This window comes from Myotis davidii, unplaced genomic scaffold (assembly GCF_000327345.1).
Source record: "Myotis davidii unplaced genomic scaffold, ASM32734v1 scaffold44, whole genome shotgun sequence".
NCBI classification, from domain to species: Eukaryota; Metazoa; Chordata; class Mammalia; order Chiroptera; family Vespertilionidae; genus Myotis; species Myotis davidii.
The window spans coordinates 7,134,404-7,155,376 of record NW_006299705.1 but is presented as its reverse complement, the minus strand read 5'-3'; the positions used below and the strand labels follow the sequence as shown (position 1 = coordinate 7,155,376).

Genomic DNA, 20,973 nt, shown 5'->3' with positions numbered 1-20,973 from the left:
ACATCAATGATGAGAGAGAATCACTGATTGGACACCTCCCACTTGCCCACCACTGGGGAGCGAGCCCATAACCCAGGTACATGCCCCTGACTGGAATCGAACCTGGGACCCTTCAGTCCACAGGTCAACGCTCTATCCCCTGAACCAAATCAGTTAGGGCAACAGTGGTAACTTTTAATGCTTGAGATTATGAGTAGCTTTTATTTATTTATGCCATTCTGTATTTTATTAAAAATTATCATTATGTATTACTTTTTTAATCATGAAAATAAGTTAATAAAACTTTTAAAGCCCAGATAGCACTTTTATTAGAGGATAGTAACAGAAATATACTGAGGTTCACACATTCAGAATCATACAAAATCTCTAAGCTCTTTCTTTTCATATTGTATCAATACAGGAATAGGCAAACTTAAGTGCCTTTAGAGGACAGGCAGACAAAATAACTAAATGAAATAGAAAGGGTATGCAGCAATAGGGAGGGGAAGTGACCACAATTAACTACAGAGCACATGCTTAGTCTAAAGGCATCCAAAGTAAAACAAAAATTCCCAAGCATTCAAAATACATCTACAGGCCTAGTGTGATTAGTAACTTGCTATTTAGGATCTTTACGGTATAAAGCTATACACACAGTGCATTACTATAACTCGCTCACATGAGGACAATTAAACATCCCTCCCTTGCATCTCCTAGAGTTGATTTAAGTGGTCTCTAAAAGGAGATATTTTTTCATATTTATAAATTATCTTTCTAAAATGTAATATAAGAAAAAAGTTTTGCCTCCTTCTATAACAGAATGAAAGCAATTAATGTAATTAGCTTTCCCTTTCTCTTTTTTGTTCTAGAAAGCTCAGGAACTTCCTTAGCCCCGGTTTACTGTTACAACTGTCTTCCCCCCCTCCATCATTTAGTTCTTATTCACTTGCTTTGATGGTTATAGTAAGTGTATCTGAGTATAGTATAGCATAGAATAGTATACTGTATATATATATATATATATATATATATCACTTGAAATATTTTTGAAATTCAGATTAGACATAGAAAAGTAGAAATAAATTAATATACTAAAGAATAACATTAGCATATAGTAAAATAACTGTAGTTACTTGCACAAACATTTTATATACTTTGGTATTATCTCCATTAATTGGCCAAATTTTAAACTATATAATGTAGACTGCAAATGTATTAAGGGGAATTTAGCAGCTGACATGGAAATGAAGTAGGAAAACAACAGGTAAAAAGAGAAGGTGAAGGGGGTTGGAAGGGGGATGAAAAAAATGATGCAACAATTGCATTGTAGAATATGTATGTGCAGCAACTATTGTGCCAAAATAGAATAAAAACAGCATCTTTCTTCAGAAGCTTTTACCTGTTCAAGGAACTCAAAACCTATCTGGGTAAGTGAGTCTAAAAGTCTACCTCCCACTGCCTTCCGCTCCCCCAGCTGCCATACCTGCCTCTAGCCGCTGCTTACTGCCCACCCACCAAAAACTGGAAATGAGAGCATAAATATTCCTCAAACTTGAAGTTTTGGAACTAAGATGTTTATTAAAAATTAAAAATTGATGGTGGGTAATTATCGAAATGGAATGTGCTAAGATGACTAATATCAAAATCAATTATTAAATATTTTAAATGGTATTTTATTTTTAAATTTATAAGCTGCTCCCTTTTTTTTTAGGAATAGAAATTCCAAGGATCAATGAAATGCTGGGAAATTCTTTAAAGAAAGCTTTTGTATAAATTCAAGGCATGTGTATAACTTTGATGGCAAAGAATTAAGCAAATATTCTGCTCAATCATGTATACACATAACAGAAGATTAACCAGCCTCTTGTTTTTATTGACTCCTGAACTAAGCTTCAATTTAAAGAAGTAAAACCGCAACACCCCAGTATAATCTGGTTAGTTATAAGAAATACATTTCTTGTTTACTATGAATCTTGAATTCTGATTAAAATGGAATAAAACAAAACATCTTAGAAATTAATTTAATAAGACAAAATCACCCTCCTGTTTATTTAGATTAATTTGAACACTTAATTTGTGGTTAGTGGTCAGAAAACTTTAGAAAGCAAAAGCTGGATAAGAGAGTAATATTATACCAAAGCCTAAATAGCATTTAGTATGAAGTTAAGACTTTCCAAAAACATTCCAGGGTATAAAACCAAAACATTTTTGAGAAAAATTAATTAGAGATAATGAGAAAGAAGTTACATATATTTCTTAATGCAAGGAAAGTCTGAAGAACAAACAAAATTTATAAAAATGTGAAATAAGAAAAGCACAATGGAGTGTAAGAGACAGGAGACGTTTCTGAATTGATTTTTAAAAAATGAAAATGGAAAGTGAAGTACTTTAATGATGTAAGGTAGCCCCAGTATCAGTATTTAATAAATATGAAAAGTCACAATGCATGTGCAGACTGACAATCTAAAAATACTTACTATCCAAAACAGAGAAAAATAGCACTGACAGTATTATCCTAAGATACCAAAGAAAGTGAGATACAACAACGAAACCATATTTCATTCTCTTAAGACAGAAAGTGTGGAGGAATCCCTGAGTACTATTAAAACATTGGAAGGTTTCTATAAAAGTGTGTAAGACAATACACATTTACTGTGTATACATAGTACATATTTATACATGGGATACACAGATACATTTATATTTATAAACCTCCCCATGAAGTGATTTATTAATGTCCAGAATGAATACCTAGAAACTCGGAATCAACAAACTAGCAGCAAATTACAGAGAAAACAATCACGTGAGGTCTGCAATCCCGTTTAAATAAAGCCCCGCCAGGAAAGGGCCAGCAAAGCCACTGGCAGCGATTCTGAAGCAGCAGCAGCAATCCATAAAGCGTCTTAATTTTCTTGTCATTTAAGAATTAAGCCACTTCCAGTTCACACAGATCCTACCAGGTGCACTAAATTGATGTCATTATGTGCCATCAGGAAATACCCACCGAAACCTATACCAACACCTTGAAGTTTTGTTAAACAGCTGTGTGTTTTAATTGATTTGTATTATTTAAAATAGGAACAGTTAAAAGTCAGTTTTCGGATGTTGTGTAAAAGAGATGCCAAAAGACTCCAGGGAGACAAGTTCAGAAGAAAGCCAATCACTGGAACTTCACTTGAGCACTGAAGATTATTACCAGAGGAAGCACAATTAAATCATCAGGTTATCAGCCATCATTATAAATCACCAGGCAACATATCAAGCTTCATTATTTAAGCATCCTTAACCAGTGGGTTCCTGTACCAGTGAGAGTCAAAAGCAATCTACTCACCTAAGGTACCTACAGAGCTCTGCTTTTTGGGGTGTTCTGATTTTTCACCCTGAGAGATTTATCATGGAAATATAATGAAGACTCACTGAAAGTGATTTATTATCCTATTTTCTAAGTTTTAGACATCATACATTCTACAAAGGGAATCAGTAGTATTTGTTATATGCAAACTGTGTACCACATAGGCTCCTTCTATTCCACTATATATATAAATATTTAACCCTGTTCTCTCAAGGTACTTGTACAGGAACATATGACAAAAAAATAATCAATGAGTTCCTTTCCACTTTTATCCACCTGATGCCATTCACTTACTTGTATTTAGACAACCTTCCCTGGGTATGTGGAATGAGAAAACAGTGTTTTGGTTTCTAAATTTAAAGTGCACAGTTCAGGTACTAAAATGAATATATTTGAAAGGAGATATGACACACATTTAATTTATATACGATCCTCTTTTCTTAGTCTTCCCACGAACTCTCTGTAGATGCTACCATTATGTTTAATGAAAAAGTAAGAGAGTCTCCATCATTTGTCCAAAGCCGGGCAGCTTGTAAGTGGTGGTCTGAGTCTAATCCACTCTGTCTGGCTCCAGCACCTAGATAAAGGCTCTTAGAGGAAGCAAGCCTCCTGGAAAATGGCTGACCCCCAAGTCTGGGCAGGAATGTGCAACAAACTGTCACACCAAAAAAGCAAGAAGCCAGCAAGCTACCTGGCTTGTATCAAAATAGCTCAGGAGATAAGTTAAAGAGACTTTCACTGGCCAAAGATAAGGTAAATCAAGCATCAATAAAGAGAACCACTACAATGAATTGAAATAGATAAAACATTTATATCCATGAACTCATAAAGTTATATTTAAAAAGTTCTTGATCACCTTTGGAGGATGCTAGAGAACCAACTATTATCTTGAAAGCTAGAATATAAAGAGAAAGAATCAAGCATTTATCCTGCCTTTTGTATACAAAACCTACATTGGGTAACTAAGCCATTATAGAAGTAGTCCAGCCAGTAAATAATGAGTGATAGAATTAGAACATCACCACTCTGCAACCCCTAATGAATTAATGAATCTAGGTAATAACGGCTGCTAACATCACAAAGAAGAAACAATAACTGGGCTTCATGTGCTTCCTGTTGGAAGCATCCAGAACCTAGGAAATATTCTTGCCCCAAAAGCCAAGCCTGAACCTGGTCAAGCCTCAAGATCTAACTATAGTTTATAGAAAATAGAGGGAGAAACATTAAACACTACTGAGAGATACAATTAGAAAAAAAAATCCCGTCTGCAAATACTCTAGGACAAATAATCATGTTTCTAAAAAAAAATAAAAAAGTAAGGAAAAAAAGAGAGGGAGTAATGGGAATCTTAGATTCAAAATGTCTTATGAAATGTTAATCATTTTAATGTGTAAAGCTTATTTGGATCCTCATCAAAGAAAGTGTAAAAAGAAATAAAACGTTTAGGAAAATGTAAACACCAATTGCTACTTAAAGATATTAAAATTTTTAAAATTTAGTTGTGATAATAGTTGTGACAATAGCTTCCTTACCTTTATTTAAAAAATTAAACTTTTTATATTGAGATAACAGTAGACTCACATGTAGTTGGAAGAAATGATACAAAGAAATCCCTCATACCCTTTACCCTGTTTCCCCAATGGTAACTATAGTACAATATCACAGCCAAGATAATGACATTAATTCAGTCAGATACAGAACACTTCCCTCATGTTGCCTTTGCTAGTCATACCCACTTCCCTCCAACCCTGGCAACCACAAATCTGTTCTCCAATCTATAGTTCTGTCATTTCAAAAATGTTAGATAAATGGAATCATATGCAACCTTTGGGATTGGCTTTTTACACTCAGCATAATTACCTGGACATTCAGCTAGGTTGTTCAGTGTATCAAAAGTGGGTTCCTTTGTGTGTGTGTGTGTGTGTGTGTGTTTGTTGTTGTTAATCCTCACCTGAGGATATTTTTCCATTGATTTTTAGAGAGAGTGGAAGGGAGAAAGAGAGAGAGGAACATCAATGTGAGAGAGACACATCAACTGGTTGTCTCAGCACCCTGACCAGGGCAGGGGATTGAGCAACCGAGGCACCTGCCCTCGACTGGAATCAAAACTGGGACCCTTCAGTCTGCAGGCGGACACTCTATCCACTGAGTCAAACCAACTAGGGCAATAGTTGATTCCTTTGCATTGCTGAGTAATGTTCCATGGTTAAGATATATAACAGTTTGTATAACCATCCACCCTCTCAGGAACATCTGGGCAGTTTCCATAGGCTATGTGAATAAAGCTGCTATGAACGTTTGTGTAGAGCCCTTACCTTTAACAAATATTTCCTTAAATATTTATGGGCGATATAATATGATATCGAAGATTTGCTTCCAAAAAAATTCCACATTAGATGAAATATGCACCCCTCCCGTCAAAAAAAAAAATCAGCCAAGCCATGAATTTGTAAGTACACTATACTATCATCTCTACCTTGGTACATATTTATAAAAAGAGAACATTAAGAGAAAATTACTTACACCCAAGCTCACTATACACCCAAGATCACAGGAGCACTTTCCCTAAAACACAGAGCCCACACCTCCCAGTGATCACTGTTGTCATATTCACTCTACCAATTTAGGCAGATCCAACCTGGGCATCTGTTAACTCTTTTTCAGAAGTTCTTTAAAAAAATAAGTTTTTATTAGACTGCAGGGTTGAGGTAATAGGTAGTCTGTAATATTGGACAAAAGCAGGTAAGTAATCACCATAATCAAATGTATGAGATTCATGAGTGGCTTATCTTCAAAAGAGAGAGTTCGTGTCTGACATGAGCAGGTCCTTATCATCAAGACAAATGCTGAGAGAACACAAGTGTGATTACCAAAGATGAAGAGCAACAAACTATAAAAGCACAATCAAGCCTGAAAATGAACTGAAATGCATTTTATATTATGCGAAGGCTGCTTTTGTTTTTAAGCCACTCTAGAGGACGGGATATTATTATGTTCAGTGTGCAAGCTAAGGATTTTTTAGTATAATTCTGCAAAATGGAACCCACTATTTGGGGCCATCAATACAAGGTGGGGCAAAAGTAGGTCTACAGTTGTGAGTACCTGAAACACAGAGTTTATTATTATTTACTAATTGTTGCATTATTTTCCATATGAACAACTGTAAAACCTACTTTTGTCCCACCCTGTATTAGCTCATTCTCCCCTCGGGCTATATCATACCCTCCCCTACATCCCACTATTTTTTCTCCACACAGGCCTTCCAAAAATGAAGACCAATCCTCTCAAAGATCTCAAGCAAAGAAAGGTACATAAATACCAACCCATTAGCTAATTTGGGACTAGAAGTCAAGGCCTCCCAAGGAAATATTCATGATGACTTTCAAATGCCAAGTGCAACGGCAACAAATGAGTGTCTCTTGCTAGGTCTTTAGTGCCTGACAGGCACCATGATAAGCAATTCTAAAGCTTAAATAAAGTTTGTTATCAAAAGTAGGAGAGCTGTCCACAAATCAATCACAATAAGAACAAATTCCAAAGGAACATCTAAATGTTATAGTTGTGTTGTAGTTTGGTTACATCAAATATCCTTCCTAGTAAGTGGGCCCACACTTGGTGTTAGGACTATAATGCTTACTGTGAGCGGCTATGTAGAAAAAAAAAAGTTCCACTAACAGACTATTTGTATGACACTTAAATGCCTATAAACTGAAATATATTAATCAATTCCATTAAGAATAAGTAAGGTACAGATTGGTTCATTCGGTTGGTTTAGTAACTTAGGAATTCTTTTAAAGGAATGAAATAACAGAATGAAATCTATTTGTAACATCATATTGGGAAACTAAGAAAACAGAGTTGAGTTCAAAATCTTATTCATATGACATGAGTCAGAACAGAGACGTGTGGAATTAAAACCCCAAAATGACATAGACCACCAGGAATTGGGCTATAGGCTTGCAGTGAGGAGATTAATAACAGAGCTGCTAGAGGAAAGAAAAGGAAAAGGGTAACAATCGGGCTGAGGGACATGATGGAAAACATAACTGAGAAGGAGCTGAGAAAAAAGGCGGTCAAGTTAAACACATATAGTTTTGGATGCTCTCTTCTATCCTTTTGCCTTCTTTCTTCCAACCAAACATTTTCTGGCCCTCTGGATTCTGGTATTACAGTACACATTTTGAATGGCTTGTGGTCAATGACAAGACATTGTTAGTTGAAAGTCTTAGCACTCCTCACCTTGACATACTTGAAGGTCAATCTAAAATATTTTGCAGAAACTAAAATGTTCTTGCCAAAAATCTTTATGGCTGATTTGCTTCTATATCTCATTACCCTTTTATCATAGCAACCATCCCATACTTGTTCTACATAACTAGGATTTCGGGGGGTGGGGGGGGTGGGTAAATTCTTGTGAGCTGAGAGGGTTTCAGAGGAAGGAACATGGGAAAGAACAAGAGAAGGGACTATATACAGCTAGAACAAAGGCAACAGGGAGAGTATTAAACCTGGGAAGAATTCCAGGAACAAACTGCACAAGATGGGCTCAGGGAAATGAATGGCTGGGTTTGGCAGGAGCTGAGAGTGTGTGGAGGGAAGGAGAAGATAAGCTTGAAAGGGCAGGTCAGTGCCAGGGAGTGGCAGCCCCTGCAGGCCAGCGGAGGCATTTAGCCCACACGCCATAGGCCCTTGGGAATCTACTGCAGGTCTGCCCACGGGGAAGAGAAAAGCAGCCGTGCTTAAGAAGATGTGACTAACGGTACAGGGCAGGGAGGAAAGGAGCAGAAGACCAGGGGTGGGAAGCTTTACTAATTGTTTCAGGTGAGGCTACAGGGCTTGATCTAGGAGGGTCAAAGTGGGAAGAGAAAGGAAAAAAACTAATTTGAGGGGCAGTGTGAAAGATACATATACTTAAATCTAGTTTTGTCCTCAATTAAAATCTGAAAAATGGCCATTTGTAATCATTGTCAAATGCTACTTATAAAATGCTAAGGATTCTTCTGTTGATTGGGAGGTAAACTATCATTATTATGATCAAACACATAAGAGAGCATAAAAATGTTAATGGTTGATAAAGTCATTTTTAAAGGAAGCTTTGATTAAGCTTAACAGAGCCTTGGAAAAATAAGATTTTGATATAAGAACAAATTATATTTAAGGAGACTATGATTGGATGCAAGGTGATGAGTATTTTTAAATTTCTAAAATAATTAACTGCTGATTTTAGCAAGGCAGCTATAATGACAGAAATGATTGACATCTATTTTATCTACTTTTGCAAATCTACTTTTTATATGTACTTTTGCAGATCTATTTTCTCTGCTTTTTAGATCACTATTGCAAAGCTATTATTAATCAAAAGTTAATTTTTTGCAAATACTCCTATGAGTAAAACTTAGAACATCAGGTGTGACACCAGCTAAATCATCTATTTTTTAGTGTATATGCCAATTCAGTTTCTATTCTCGTTTTCTTAATACATTTTTATTGTGCAGCTACTATATTTTAAGGACCGTGCTGGTGCTGGTGTACAATGAAGAGTAAACAGACATGATCTGTCCACATGACAGCACACCATATAACGTGAAAGATGGACATTATTTTTTTGAAATATCCAAACATATAATTTAAAATGTGACAAGCACTATGAAAAAAATTACAGATTTTTTTTTCAATATATTTTATTGATTTTTTACAGAGAGGAAGGGAGAGAGATAGAGAGTTAGAAACATCGATGAGAGAGAGACATCGATCAGCTGCCTCCTGCACATCTCCTACTGGGGATGTGCCCGCAACCCAGGTACATGCCCTTGACCGGAATCGAACCTGGGACCTTTCAGTCCGCAGGCCGATGCTCTATCCACTGAGCCAAACCGGTTTCGGCAAAAAATTACAGATTTTTACGAGAGTTGGTAACAGGGAGGCTAAACTAAAACTGGGTCTGGGAAGGTTTGTAATTTTTAAGGAAACTGTCTTAGAATTGAAGCTTTTAAGTGGGTAGAAGGGTGAGAGAGGAAAAAGAATAGGGAAAAGAGAACTAGGTAAAAAGGTGAGCAGAGAGAAAGCATCATGTATAATAACATGAGAATACTCTCTAACCTGTTGGGTAATGGTGTCCCAGGGTCCCTGCTGCAGCCGCGTCTTGTAGCACTCGTGGACTCCTTCCCATATGTCCTTCAGAGACAAGGGTCTCCCATCTGCAGAAGAGCATGGGGAAGACCCACAGTTAGTAATCTGTGTGACAGTGGTATTTGGTGTCTATCTAAAACTATTAGAAGAATATTATGACTTTTTAAAAAATCAAAAGAGTGCTATATGAATGACCATTATCTTCCTGAAGGAAACTTAACTATTCACATCTCTCTCCTTTGTAATTATCTAGCAGTTAAATTATCTGCTCATTCAGTGCCTTTATGAATCTGAATCCAAATGTGTTTTAGAGAGAACTAATAGATACAAGCACAGGCAAAGGATCAGATAGACAGACTCCGATAGTCAGAAGGGTGCACTACCGATACCTCTGAAGTCTTAATATTTCCTGTAGTACTTAAAATCAGAGACCACACACATGCTTCTTTCACTCTCACTGACCGAGTGTCTGTAATGTTCAAATCACTCTGTTGGGTACCACAGGGAATAGAGAGAAGGAAAACACACAGTTTTTCCTACTAAGGAGCCTGCCTTCCTAGGGAAACTATGACAAGTGTATCGATAGTGTTATCAGTAACGCTCGGAGGTCACTGCCAGAGGAAAACTGCAGTCCTCTGACCGTCGAGGGGAGGGGGCCGTAAGCACCCGGTGTGTGTGCAGGTGGAGAAAGGGCTGTTAGGGGTGAAGGGACCTGAGATGAGTAAAAGCTTTATCGAACAATAATTCCCCTTTTCTTTGTTTGTTTAAACGACTTCACTTATTCACCATATTCTTAACCACTCAAATAATGTGCTTTATGAAGACCACACGGCAGAAGATAAGTAAAATAGAAAAATAGACATCTAAGTTCAGAAAAGGAAGCAGGGAGTGAACCTAAGGACTTCTAAGCACATTCTGCTAGAAAGGAGGTGGCCTGACTGCTAGAATCTAGTGCTACTTGACCCATCCAGAGCTATCAAGTCCTCAAGACTTACAAGTGTGCTATGTTTCTTAGACAAGTGGTCAATATCATTTAAAGTCATCATATAGTAAGTTATTAGACACAAAGAAATACTTGGTTACCAAATGCAACAAAACTTGGGGGGATAATCTACTATAAAACAAAACTAAACTAAAGGCATGTATTCAGACTTATAGGGTATAACTGGAGATGTGGGGGTTAGGAGAAAGATTTGGAGCCTGGGCTGAATTAGAATCCTGGTGTTTGCATTTCTTCTCTATGTGGCTGCAAATGAGGATTTTAAAATCTTGTTCTCATGAGGTTTACATCAGTGAACACACTCAGGACTATGTTAGATACCTAATAAGAGCTAAATAAATATTAGTTGTCTCCTCCCAGCCCCCATTGCACTATTCCAGTAATGCGCAAAGCTGAAAGAGTCCTTTAGAGACCATTATTTCTTAGAATTTTCCTATGTTTCTATACTGCGCACATTGTGTTTGATATAGTAATACACTAATACCACAGGCAGAGCATTTCTCATGTTTGACCTGAAAAGTTGAACTTTTCCTCAACCTTTATTTTCAATAAATAGCAATAGAATATTTTGATACATTTTCAATAAGTATCTTCATCTTGGCATTTATCTGGCGGCAGGAGACCATTATCGTGTGATAAATAGTTTTATTCCATTGACATTTCCATGTCTGTAAAATGAACAAGATTTATTCATCCAATTAACATTTGAATGTCATGTTTAGCTACAAGTTAAAAACAAGCTGCCTTCAGTATCTGTGTTATATTGTTTTCTGAACACATTTACAGAGTAGGGCCAAACTTTGCCCTTAAGATAAGCACTACATGTCTTCAAAATATGCACAATCCTGTGTGTGTGTGTGTGTGTGTGTGTGTGTGTGTGTGTGTGTGTGTGTTTATGTTAGAAGAGGAGAAGAGGATTTTAAGTACTTCGGTGTCAAACAGCAAATGAAATAATCAAATTATAAATAAAAAGATGACATGCTTTCAAAATAATTTTCAGATGTTGAAGTTAGAAGAAATCAAGTTATAAGATAATAGAATGTTGGAGCTGGTACACTTACTAGCTTTATAAATAAGGCAACTAAGGTCTTGGGAAAAATGCATCTGCCAAAATGATGCAGCCAGTACGTGATGGCAGTAGAGCTGGAGTTCAAGTCTCAGGACTCACAGCTCCATGCTCTCCCTGCTACTTACTCCACGCTGCCTCTGAAGGCGGAGGCTGCATCTATCCTTTCCCACTGCAGTCCCGCCATGTGTTCTCACCCTCTCGCACATTGCAAATGCTTCATAAATATTCACTGAGTAAGTGGCCAATGAAAGAATGCCTTCCTTAGCTTTATTTCCTCTAAGACAGAGGACGGCTTTGGAGACCTGGAGAAGAATCAATAATGATTTTAATTTTATTCCTGAAAATATTTTTTAGTCAACAATCTAAGGATGAAGTAGGTGGTTTGGATATTCCCACTGTCAAAACCCTGCATAGTCTGTGAGGAACAGCCATCCAAATGCACTGGTCAGCAGCACAGCAACAATATGGAGAGACCCAAAGCAAAGGTTATAGAATAATGTCATCAGATTTGATGCTTGAATTGAGGTGATGTGCCATAAGTTTTCAAACAACATTTAGGGAAAAAAAGATATAATACCTTCGAATACAGGAATAAAAAATGATCTGGTCAACTTAGAATAACCACCACAAGGAGTTAATAATTTCAAAACATAAAAAATGCATGACACTCCTATATGCACGTTAATAAGAGTGCTACTTACCAGTTGCTATGAAGAGAACAGTGTATTTTGTGAATAGATGTGACTTGGTTTTCTATTGCATTTACAGAACCATTTAAAAACACACATATTAATGGTAGTTAAATGAGTGCTTGTGTAAGCTACCTTGACAAGAGTGTCAATCGCTCCAGTTTCTGCTGACCATTTACATGGTGGAAGATCTGGGTAATATAGCTTTGTCTCTCTCATATACAGATACAATGAAAATGATTTTAAAAAGGATATGTGGATTCCTTTCCTGAGGCTTCATCATTTGTTTGCTTAGTCATAGCTCACACCTTCATGGTCAAAGACATACAAGAGTTAGTTTTGCCTTCTTTTATACACCAACTAATTTTTTTACACCTAATCAGCAATATCTTCATCCATGCCATACACTACTGACACCTAAAATATATTCAAATATGATTGTGGCTAATTATTCCAAAACCAAAATGGAGCTTTCAGAAATCCCAATGAAATCATTGCACTGAGTTAGTCAAACATATAAAGAACCACTTCACAAAATAGAGCTTAAATATGGCAGGCATTTTAAGAATGTTGTAATATTGTATCTATTCGGTCTATATACAAACCTTTAGCTTAAGTTAAAATGTGGGCATAAACAAGTACTTGCTTAAGCTCATGTAACACATCATATGCCTTCATGTTCAGTTCAAAGTATCTTCAATCAGAAACGTTAAGCCCTGTTAAGAGAGTCTATTTTTTCTGTCTGGCCTCAGTCAGAGGAGACATAAGCATACTCAATCAACAACTGTCTAGTTTCAGACCCTAGATATTCGATAGCACCAATTTGAACATGCTTGGAAATCTCATTAATCACACTGAGGCTGAGAAGCTCAGTATAATCCCTTGCATTCTTGAAAAAGTGAAACAGAAGCCAAAACAATTTCAGAAGTAGCCCACAAAGTGAGCATGGTAAATTAAAGTCATTTATTTCACAATAAGCATTTACTGCATGCCTACTATGTGTCTGTATCACCTGAAATGATACTACACATTTGAGTTAAAGGAATGTTCTGTCAACAACCTAAAATGTCAATGACAAAACAAGAAGAGACATTGGATGAAAAATGGAATAATTAAAAAGTACAATCTTTAGCAACTGCCAGTAGCATTTAATTTAACATTTTCATATAAAATCTCTCAATTGAATAATAACCTACATGTCAAGTAATCTATATATTACTCAAAATGTGCAGCTTTCTAAATTAAATTTCTCAAGGTTATTAGTTTTCATGAACCAAATAACAATGTGAAATATTTCACTAGCACTACCTAACTCCAGTCCAAGCACGCTGAAGTAACCTTTATCTTATTGTGCGTGGTTTCACTGAAGCTCATAACTCCTGAAATGAAGATTACAGAAAGTATAAATTATTTAGAGTAAGTTTAAGAATAATGTTCTGAATGTGGTCACTAGAAATAAAAAGAGTGGGTTTTTCACAATGAAATATGCCATTATTCAGTATATTGTCTCCAAGAGTGCTTGAAGAATATAAAAATTCATGTCATACTCCACAGTAAGACAGCGATGATGCTCCACCAAAGGGGAAAATTCATTTTTGCTTCAGTGAGAAAATTACATTGTGATATGAAATGAGTGTTAATTGTTCATGTGCATTCATATCAGCTACTGTGCTGGCTAATTCTGCAATTTTTATTTATCCCTACATACACTGTTTAGCATTTTGTATCTCTCTTAATCTTAGGAAATATGAATAAAAAAATCCTCAAATATAGATTATTTTTACTTATGTATGGCATCAATTAATTGACTTGTGTTCCTTAAATTTTAGTTGTTATTCGAATGACAGCATCATGCAGTAAAAAAAAAAAAATGTGGCTGAAACCGGTTTGGCTCAGTGGATTGAGCGTCGGCTTGCGGACTGAAAGGTCCCAGGTTCGGTTCCGGTCAAGGGCACGTACCTGGGTTGCAGGCACATCCCCAGTGGGAGATGTGCAGGAGGCAGTTGATTGATGTTCCTCTCTCATCGATGTTTCTAACTCTCTATCTCTCTCCCTTCCTCTCTGTAAAAAATCAATAAAATATATTAAAAAAAAATGTGGGGGGTAGTGAGGCGCCTAGAATTTGAGCCTTAACTCCTTAGTTTTCCGTGTACCCTTGAATGCATCACTGAACTTTTCTGAGCACTCGATTTTTACACCTGGGCATGGGATTAATAACAGCTCCTACCTTACAAGGTTATGTGAGGATCAAGATACATAACTCAACCAGCACTGTTGAAAGGTACTATGTGCCAAGCCTCATTTTATGTATTAGCTCACAATCCTCAAAACTCTATGAAGTTGGTCTTATTATTTTTATCTCAAATTGGTGGCAGTTTGTACCTCTCTTGTGGTCCTTAACATATTCTTCTTGTTACAGTGAATTTCAGATGATGAAAGAAAGGAAACAAAGTTCAATATGTTCCCCCAGGTCATAGAGTTAGTAAGTAGCAGAGCCAGGAATCAGAACCAAGAATTCCAGCTCCAGACCCTGCACTTTCACCATTATAATGTACTAGTAGCCCTGTGCACGAACCGTGGGCCAGTAGCTCACCAGTAGCTCACTGCCGCCCTCTTGTACTTCCCATGCCCGCCCTCTTCCATGGCCCCCCATCATAGCTTGCTGCCCTGCCCCCTCCTGTAGTCTCTGCTGCCTGCTTGTAGCTCGCTGCCCCACACTCCTGCTGACCCATGATCCAGTCGTTATGCGGTTGGTCGTTATGCTTCACAGTGTAACAACCATTTGCATATTACATCTTTATTATATAGGCTGTCCTGAACCCAAGAGCTCTTTGAAAACCATAAAGGGATACACACATGTGAGTTGTATCTTTGGCTTTGATGCTGTTGTAACTAGTTGTCTCCACCCACACTGCCTAACCTAGGAGTCTCTAGAATTCTGCCTCTCCTGGTTTTCTCACTGGGCCTGGCCTGTCTTTTCCATCACTGCATGGACAAATCCCAAGTCCAGCAGCCATGGCCTCTCTTGACTACTCCAGCTCAAGGTAATCTCTGCCCTTTGAGCCTTGGTGGCAATTTATTTTAAATCCAGCTTTACTGAGATAGAATGAACATATAACATTGTGGAAGTTTAAGGTATACAATATGATGATTTCATATACATATGTATTGGGAAATGATTGCCTCAATAACGTTAATTAATACATTCATTACCTCACATAGTTACCTTTATCTGGTGTGTGTGTAATGCGAACTTTAAAAAAAAATCTACTCTCTTAACTTTCATGTATACAATACAGTATTATTAACTATTTACTATGCTGTACATTACATCCCCAGAACTTACTCATCTCAGTGATGAAAATGTATAACAACATTTCCCCATTTTCCTCATCCTACAGCTTCTGGCAAACACCAATCTACTCTCTGCCTGGTGGCAATTTTTAGCTCTCTTGTGCATATTCTTTTTGTTACAGTGAATTTCAGACCTGGCTTTTTTCCCTTGCTAGACTGAAAGCTCTGTGAGGGTATCATTCATCTCTGACTTCCTTTACTCATCCCTGCATTCCAAAAACTGCTTCATGCCTTGGGCATAAACATTTTCCAGTGAATGGATAGATGGATAATATAGAGTAATTAGCACAATTATTACTAATAATACTCAACAATCATGATGAGAAATTCATTAGTTAAGTGTTTCATGATTGTATTTTAAGAACGTCATACTTATACAAAAACCCATGGTATTAAGTAGATGAAAATACTATGGATATTTGATTTTCAGTATTCAAACATACTTCCAATTTGGGAGAGAAATTCCAAAATAAATGGAAGACAGAGCCCCATTCTGCACCACTAAAGCCTAACAGAGGCATTTCTTCATCTTGTCATTCTTAATGCCTTCGATTGACTCTATGATCTAACCTCCTAATAAGTCCTTTTCTGCTTATCATAGTCGGGTTCAATTATTTGCAACCAAATATACCTAACTAATATAGTCCCAGAGCCGTCGGGAGCTTGTGACTCCCTCCGGATTCAAAAAGACCGCCGCGTCCTCGGGTGCCAGCCCCTTTCCGCGCGCGCGAGCCCTGTACCTCTGCGCTTCTCTTCTGCAGCTTCTCTTGCTCTCAGTGTGCTTTTCCTTCCTTCTAGTTGTAGAATTTACAGTCAGCCAGGCTTCCTATGGTTCTGGATGAAGTCCGTATTGTTTCTCTGAGGTATTAATCAATTGTTGTGAGCGGCATTAATTTCCCAGTGTTTATCTCTGCCGCCATCTTAGTTTCTCCATCTTGTCATTCTTAATGCCTTCGATTGACTCTATGATCTAACCTCCTAATAAGTCCTTTTCTGCTTATCATAGTCGGGTTCAATTATTTGCAACCAAATATACCTAACTAATATAGTCCTAATAAATGGTTTAAAACTCTTGCCTATTGATAATCTACATTCCAAATTATAAGCCCCAACTTTTAAAATGTTAAATATTTGCTTAGTAATTTTGAGTAGCAAATAAATGTAAGGAGTCTTTAAATCACATGATGAAGTTTATGGATGTTATAATCTACTAGTGGCCCAGTGCATGAATTCATGCACACTGAAAGGAAATTACTTAGAGGAAATATTTTAAAATCGCTATACGCCCTTTCTCTATAATAGAAGTGTCAACCAAATTCACGATTGACAATGACAGATGGAAACACACAAGTGCGATTGGCACCAGCGAGAGCTTTATATGTGTGCGTGTTAACTTAGCCTTTTATATGTATAGAATAAACTTGCTTAATTAGACCTGCTTTCTGATTTAGCTAAACCTTTTCCAGCCCAGTGAAGCACCCCAACTTCCCTTTCAGGTAATTGTCAGCAACACAGCAGTAAATATCAACATGAAGCAGATTATTATTGTAGATCACACAGGGAGAACAAAGGATAAAATATTTAATGGTAACTGCAGCAGTGTTTGACTATATTCTGCGTAGTGAGAAAACCTGAAGTCATTTTCAAGTTCCACCATTTCTTACTTCTTTTCAGTTGGGCCAAGTGTCTAAGCTTTCTAAATCTCCATTTTCCAGCTAGTAAAAAGAAAATAGGATTCCACTGAGTGTGATTCCTATGTACATGCTCCAGGACTTCTGTGAGGATCAAATGAGATGAAGCATGGGAAAACACTTCACAGACATTCTGTTAAAGTGTAAAATGTTTGCATCTGGCTATAAAGCAAGTTGTATTCCTGGGCTGAAGGAACTGCAAGGAGGCCAGTCATCACTAGAGAGAGGAAGCCGGGCTTTGCTATGTGATGTCATTACCCGGTACCCACAGTGACTGTTAAGGGCTGGCCATGGGGCCTTGACGGTGTTGGCTACGATTTAGTGGGGTGTTGCTCCAGAGTGGTGGCAGGGCCTGTGTCCCACTTGGGAGAAGCCAAGTGTTGATTTGTCAGCCAGCTCCGCGCTACCGTTTCTCTATAAAATGGTAAGTGTGTTTCACGGCAGCTCCTGCATTGAGCATCTGCCCCTTGGTGGTCAATGCACATCATAGCGACCAGTCAGAAGGTGGGAAGGACACTTAGCATGTTAGCCTTTTATATAGATAGATTTTTATGAGAAAAATGCCCAGCATACAACACGAAGAGGAATAATTTTGAGTCACTTGAAACTGTCCATACACTGTGTTAAGAAACCTATAATAATGCACGATGCTGTAACTTCTCGTTTAAATTAAATTAAACACTTAACCTGGCAGAAGTACATACAAGCCCTTCTTGAGAAATCAGAAAATGTCCCAAGATACCACTATTCATCAGGACTCTGAGGACCACACCACAAGGTACATAACACTGCGTCTACTGGTTCTAAAGCAGAAGACATTCTACTTTCAGTCCTCTTCAAAGAATCCCGAGGTTTTGACCCAGCTTGTTGGTCGGACACCCCAGCACTCAGCATTTTGGATTTCTGGCTCTGTTCACACCTCCTTACTCCCGGAACATGGACCTCTTATGCCCGTAGCTGCATCTTGACTACCCCTATTCCACCACCAACCCAAGGAGAATGCAGTCTCCACTTTCTCAGCATAACACCTAGTACCTGACCTCGAATAACTCTGTGACTTTAAAGGAGGAGAAAAGCAATAAACTAGTTTCAAGCTGTGCAGTGATTTTTTTCAGCATATTTTTAAAATAGGCTAATGAGTTTTTGTGCTATGCACACAGTAGGCAGTCATGTATGTTTTAATAGATTTTTCAAACAGGGCTGATTTTTCCAAGAGTAAGCAAATAAATGTTCCTTCCAGTACCACAAACAGACATTAATCTAGGAAAGCGAAAGTATAGTCTCTTGCAAGTAAGGGAATAAATCATGTCCTCTTTCTAGTCTTCGGATCCATTTAAAATCTGTTGCTTTCTGTGTATGTGGGTTTTTTTTTTAAACTATGCTTTTATTAATTTCAGAGAGAGGAAGGGAGAGGGAGAGAGAGAGAGAGAGAGAAACATCAATGAGAAAGAATCATTGATCAGCTGCTTTCTGCATGCCCCCCACTGAGGATCAAGTCTGAAACCTGGGCATGTGCCCTGACGGGGAATCCAACCATGACCTCCTAGTTCACAGGTCGACGCTCAACCACTGAGCCACACCAGCCAGGAGGATGTGGTGTTTTAGACTAACATAGGTCCCTGCAGTTTTGTTTCACATTTCTCTGACACCTTTTTTTTTTAAACACACTTTTAAATCAGGGCTTGATTTTTCAATGAGATTTTTTCCCTATCATATGTTCCAATCTAGCATCCTACTTCCACGCTAATTCCCCATAATGTTTCAAACATTTACATGATTGAACAAATACTGTACTTTTCATTAAATTTCCTCTATTATTTGGACTTTTCAGTTTGAGTATATTTGTATTAATTAAATAAATGTTCATTATTTTTCTTAATAACTTTCATTGCTTGCTCTTCAAATTTCACTTCAATCCCTAGAATCTCTTTTTAATCTCCCCAAATTCATGTTCCATTTCATTATAATGTCTGGCTAGATTTACTAACTAGTTACATAAATATAAGTGGCATATATGAACTTTTTGAAGCAATCTGTACAATCACATAAGACTCTAAATTAAATCATTTCTCAAACTATTTTCTATTTTCTGCTCATTGTAATAATTAACTAGAATCATTTTTGCCTGTCTTTACGTACTTCTCTAATCCACTTTTTTTTTTTAACTTTGTTCAACAAGCTGCTTTCACTCTCACTCTGTTGGCAATAATAATTTTTCCCTGAAAATATGTTCTTTCTAACTCATTTTCTCTAAGAGGTTATTATTTTAAAAAGCTTAATACAATGCTAACAATACAGAAAGAGCCAAACTCCTTTTACTAAAACTTCATTCTCCATGATTTATTTTCATCTTCATTTATGCTTTTCTTTTACTCAGTCATGATTTCTGCTCTAGGAAATCCCTCCTCGGGTCCCATTCACTTCCGCTCAATCTCTTTCAATCCAATCCCTTCCCATCCATGATCTAGTCCATAATTTGATCTCAAATACCTTTCAACCATTTCTTCCACAATTCATCTTAAGAAAACCCTACTGCAATCTGGCCTCTCCCTCTCCCCCAAATATGCCACGTTCCCTCCAGCCTACAGTTGGGCACTTGCCCTTCTTCCCTTTTCCAGCTTCTTTTCCCAGTTTCTTCAGAAAAGCCAACTTGCTACCTTCCCTTGAAGGTCGTTGGACAGAGGTATGGATTTTATTTTTATTCTCTAACTTCCTCCAACCCCCATTATTCCTGTGTCCCTATCATTCTCTTCTTTGCATTTCAAAGGCCTCCTCTTGTTCCAAAGCATGGACAAGCCTCTGCCTCCTCCTCCTTGATGAGTCATGCACTGTTCTCATCCTAAACTTTCCATTATTTGTCCTTTGTGCTGGCCTTTATCTTAGTTTGGTTCATGCTGCCTTTGAGAAGAAATTATTCTTTGGCTATTTCTTTTGCCCTATTTCTCCATGAGCATCCTTCAGGCATATAACAAGTGGACAGATCTTCCACATAAAATGTCTGGGTTACATTTTTAATTCTATACCCTTACTCCCTGGGCCAATACTAGAATGGATCTACAGAAAGAACAGACATTCAGTTGTTGAATGGGAGAAATGTTTCCCTCCTTATTCAAAAGCAGCCCATCTGACTAATTAAAGAAATATCTCAAAAATGGTTCCCAAGAAGAACCCATACGTCAGCCCAAGAGTTAACTATTTTGAAAATGAGCAGAACCACTTGGTCTATTTTCCAATAGAGACTGAGAACAAAGGAAAAAAGGAGGAACGAAGAAGAAATAAATCAGAATTCAAGCTGAAATATAGAAATCTCTAGCTATGTCAGTGAAATGGGGAAAATATATGAGCTTAGAACTGTGGTGAGGTCAAAGCCAGTAGGTATATGTAAGGTTTTTACCACGTTTCTGTTTTCCATCAGCTTTTGACCAAAGCCATGTCCCTAAAAGGGAAGATGAGACTTTAAAAGGTGATGGAATAATGGGGAGTAGATAGAAGCCTTTGGCATGATACAAATAATTTAAAATACTGTGTGTACTCAGAAAACAGGAAAGAAAAAACAACCACCAGTGGGCACTGACATCAATGCTTTGTGAGAACAGACTTCAGAAACTACAAAGCACTATTCAAATACAGGCTCTTTATTACTACTTGACAGAAGTGCAAATGCCTCTCACCCACTGCTGGATAATAAATGGTGCTAAGTATGTCCCACT

The 20,973-nt window shown here is 37.4% G+C and overlaps 1 protein-coding gene across 2 annotated transcripts in view; it reads right to left on the bottom strand.

Annotated features, from left to right (window-relative positions):
• The window catches only part of ATG10 (autophagy related 10), a 179,187-nt gene that overhangs the window by 37,904 nt on the left and 120,310 nt on the right, over positions 1-20,973 (bottom strand). For both annotated transcript variants that reach the window (XM_006775500.2, XM_015571665.1), the window contains one exon: positions 9,431-9,528. In XM_006775500.2, the coding sequence (XP_006775563.1) occupies positions 9,431-9,528 (98 nt within the window). The remainder of the gene's footprint in view (positions 1-9,430; positions 9,529-20,973) is intronic.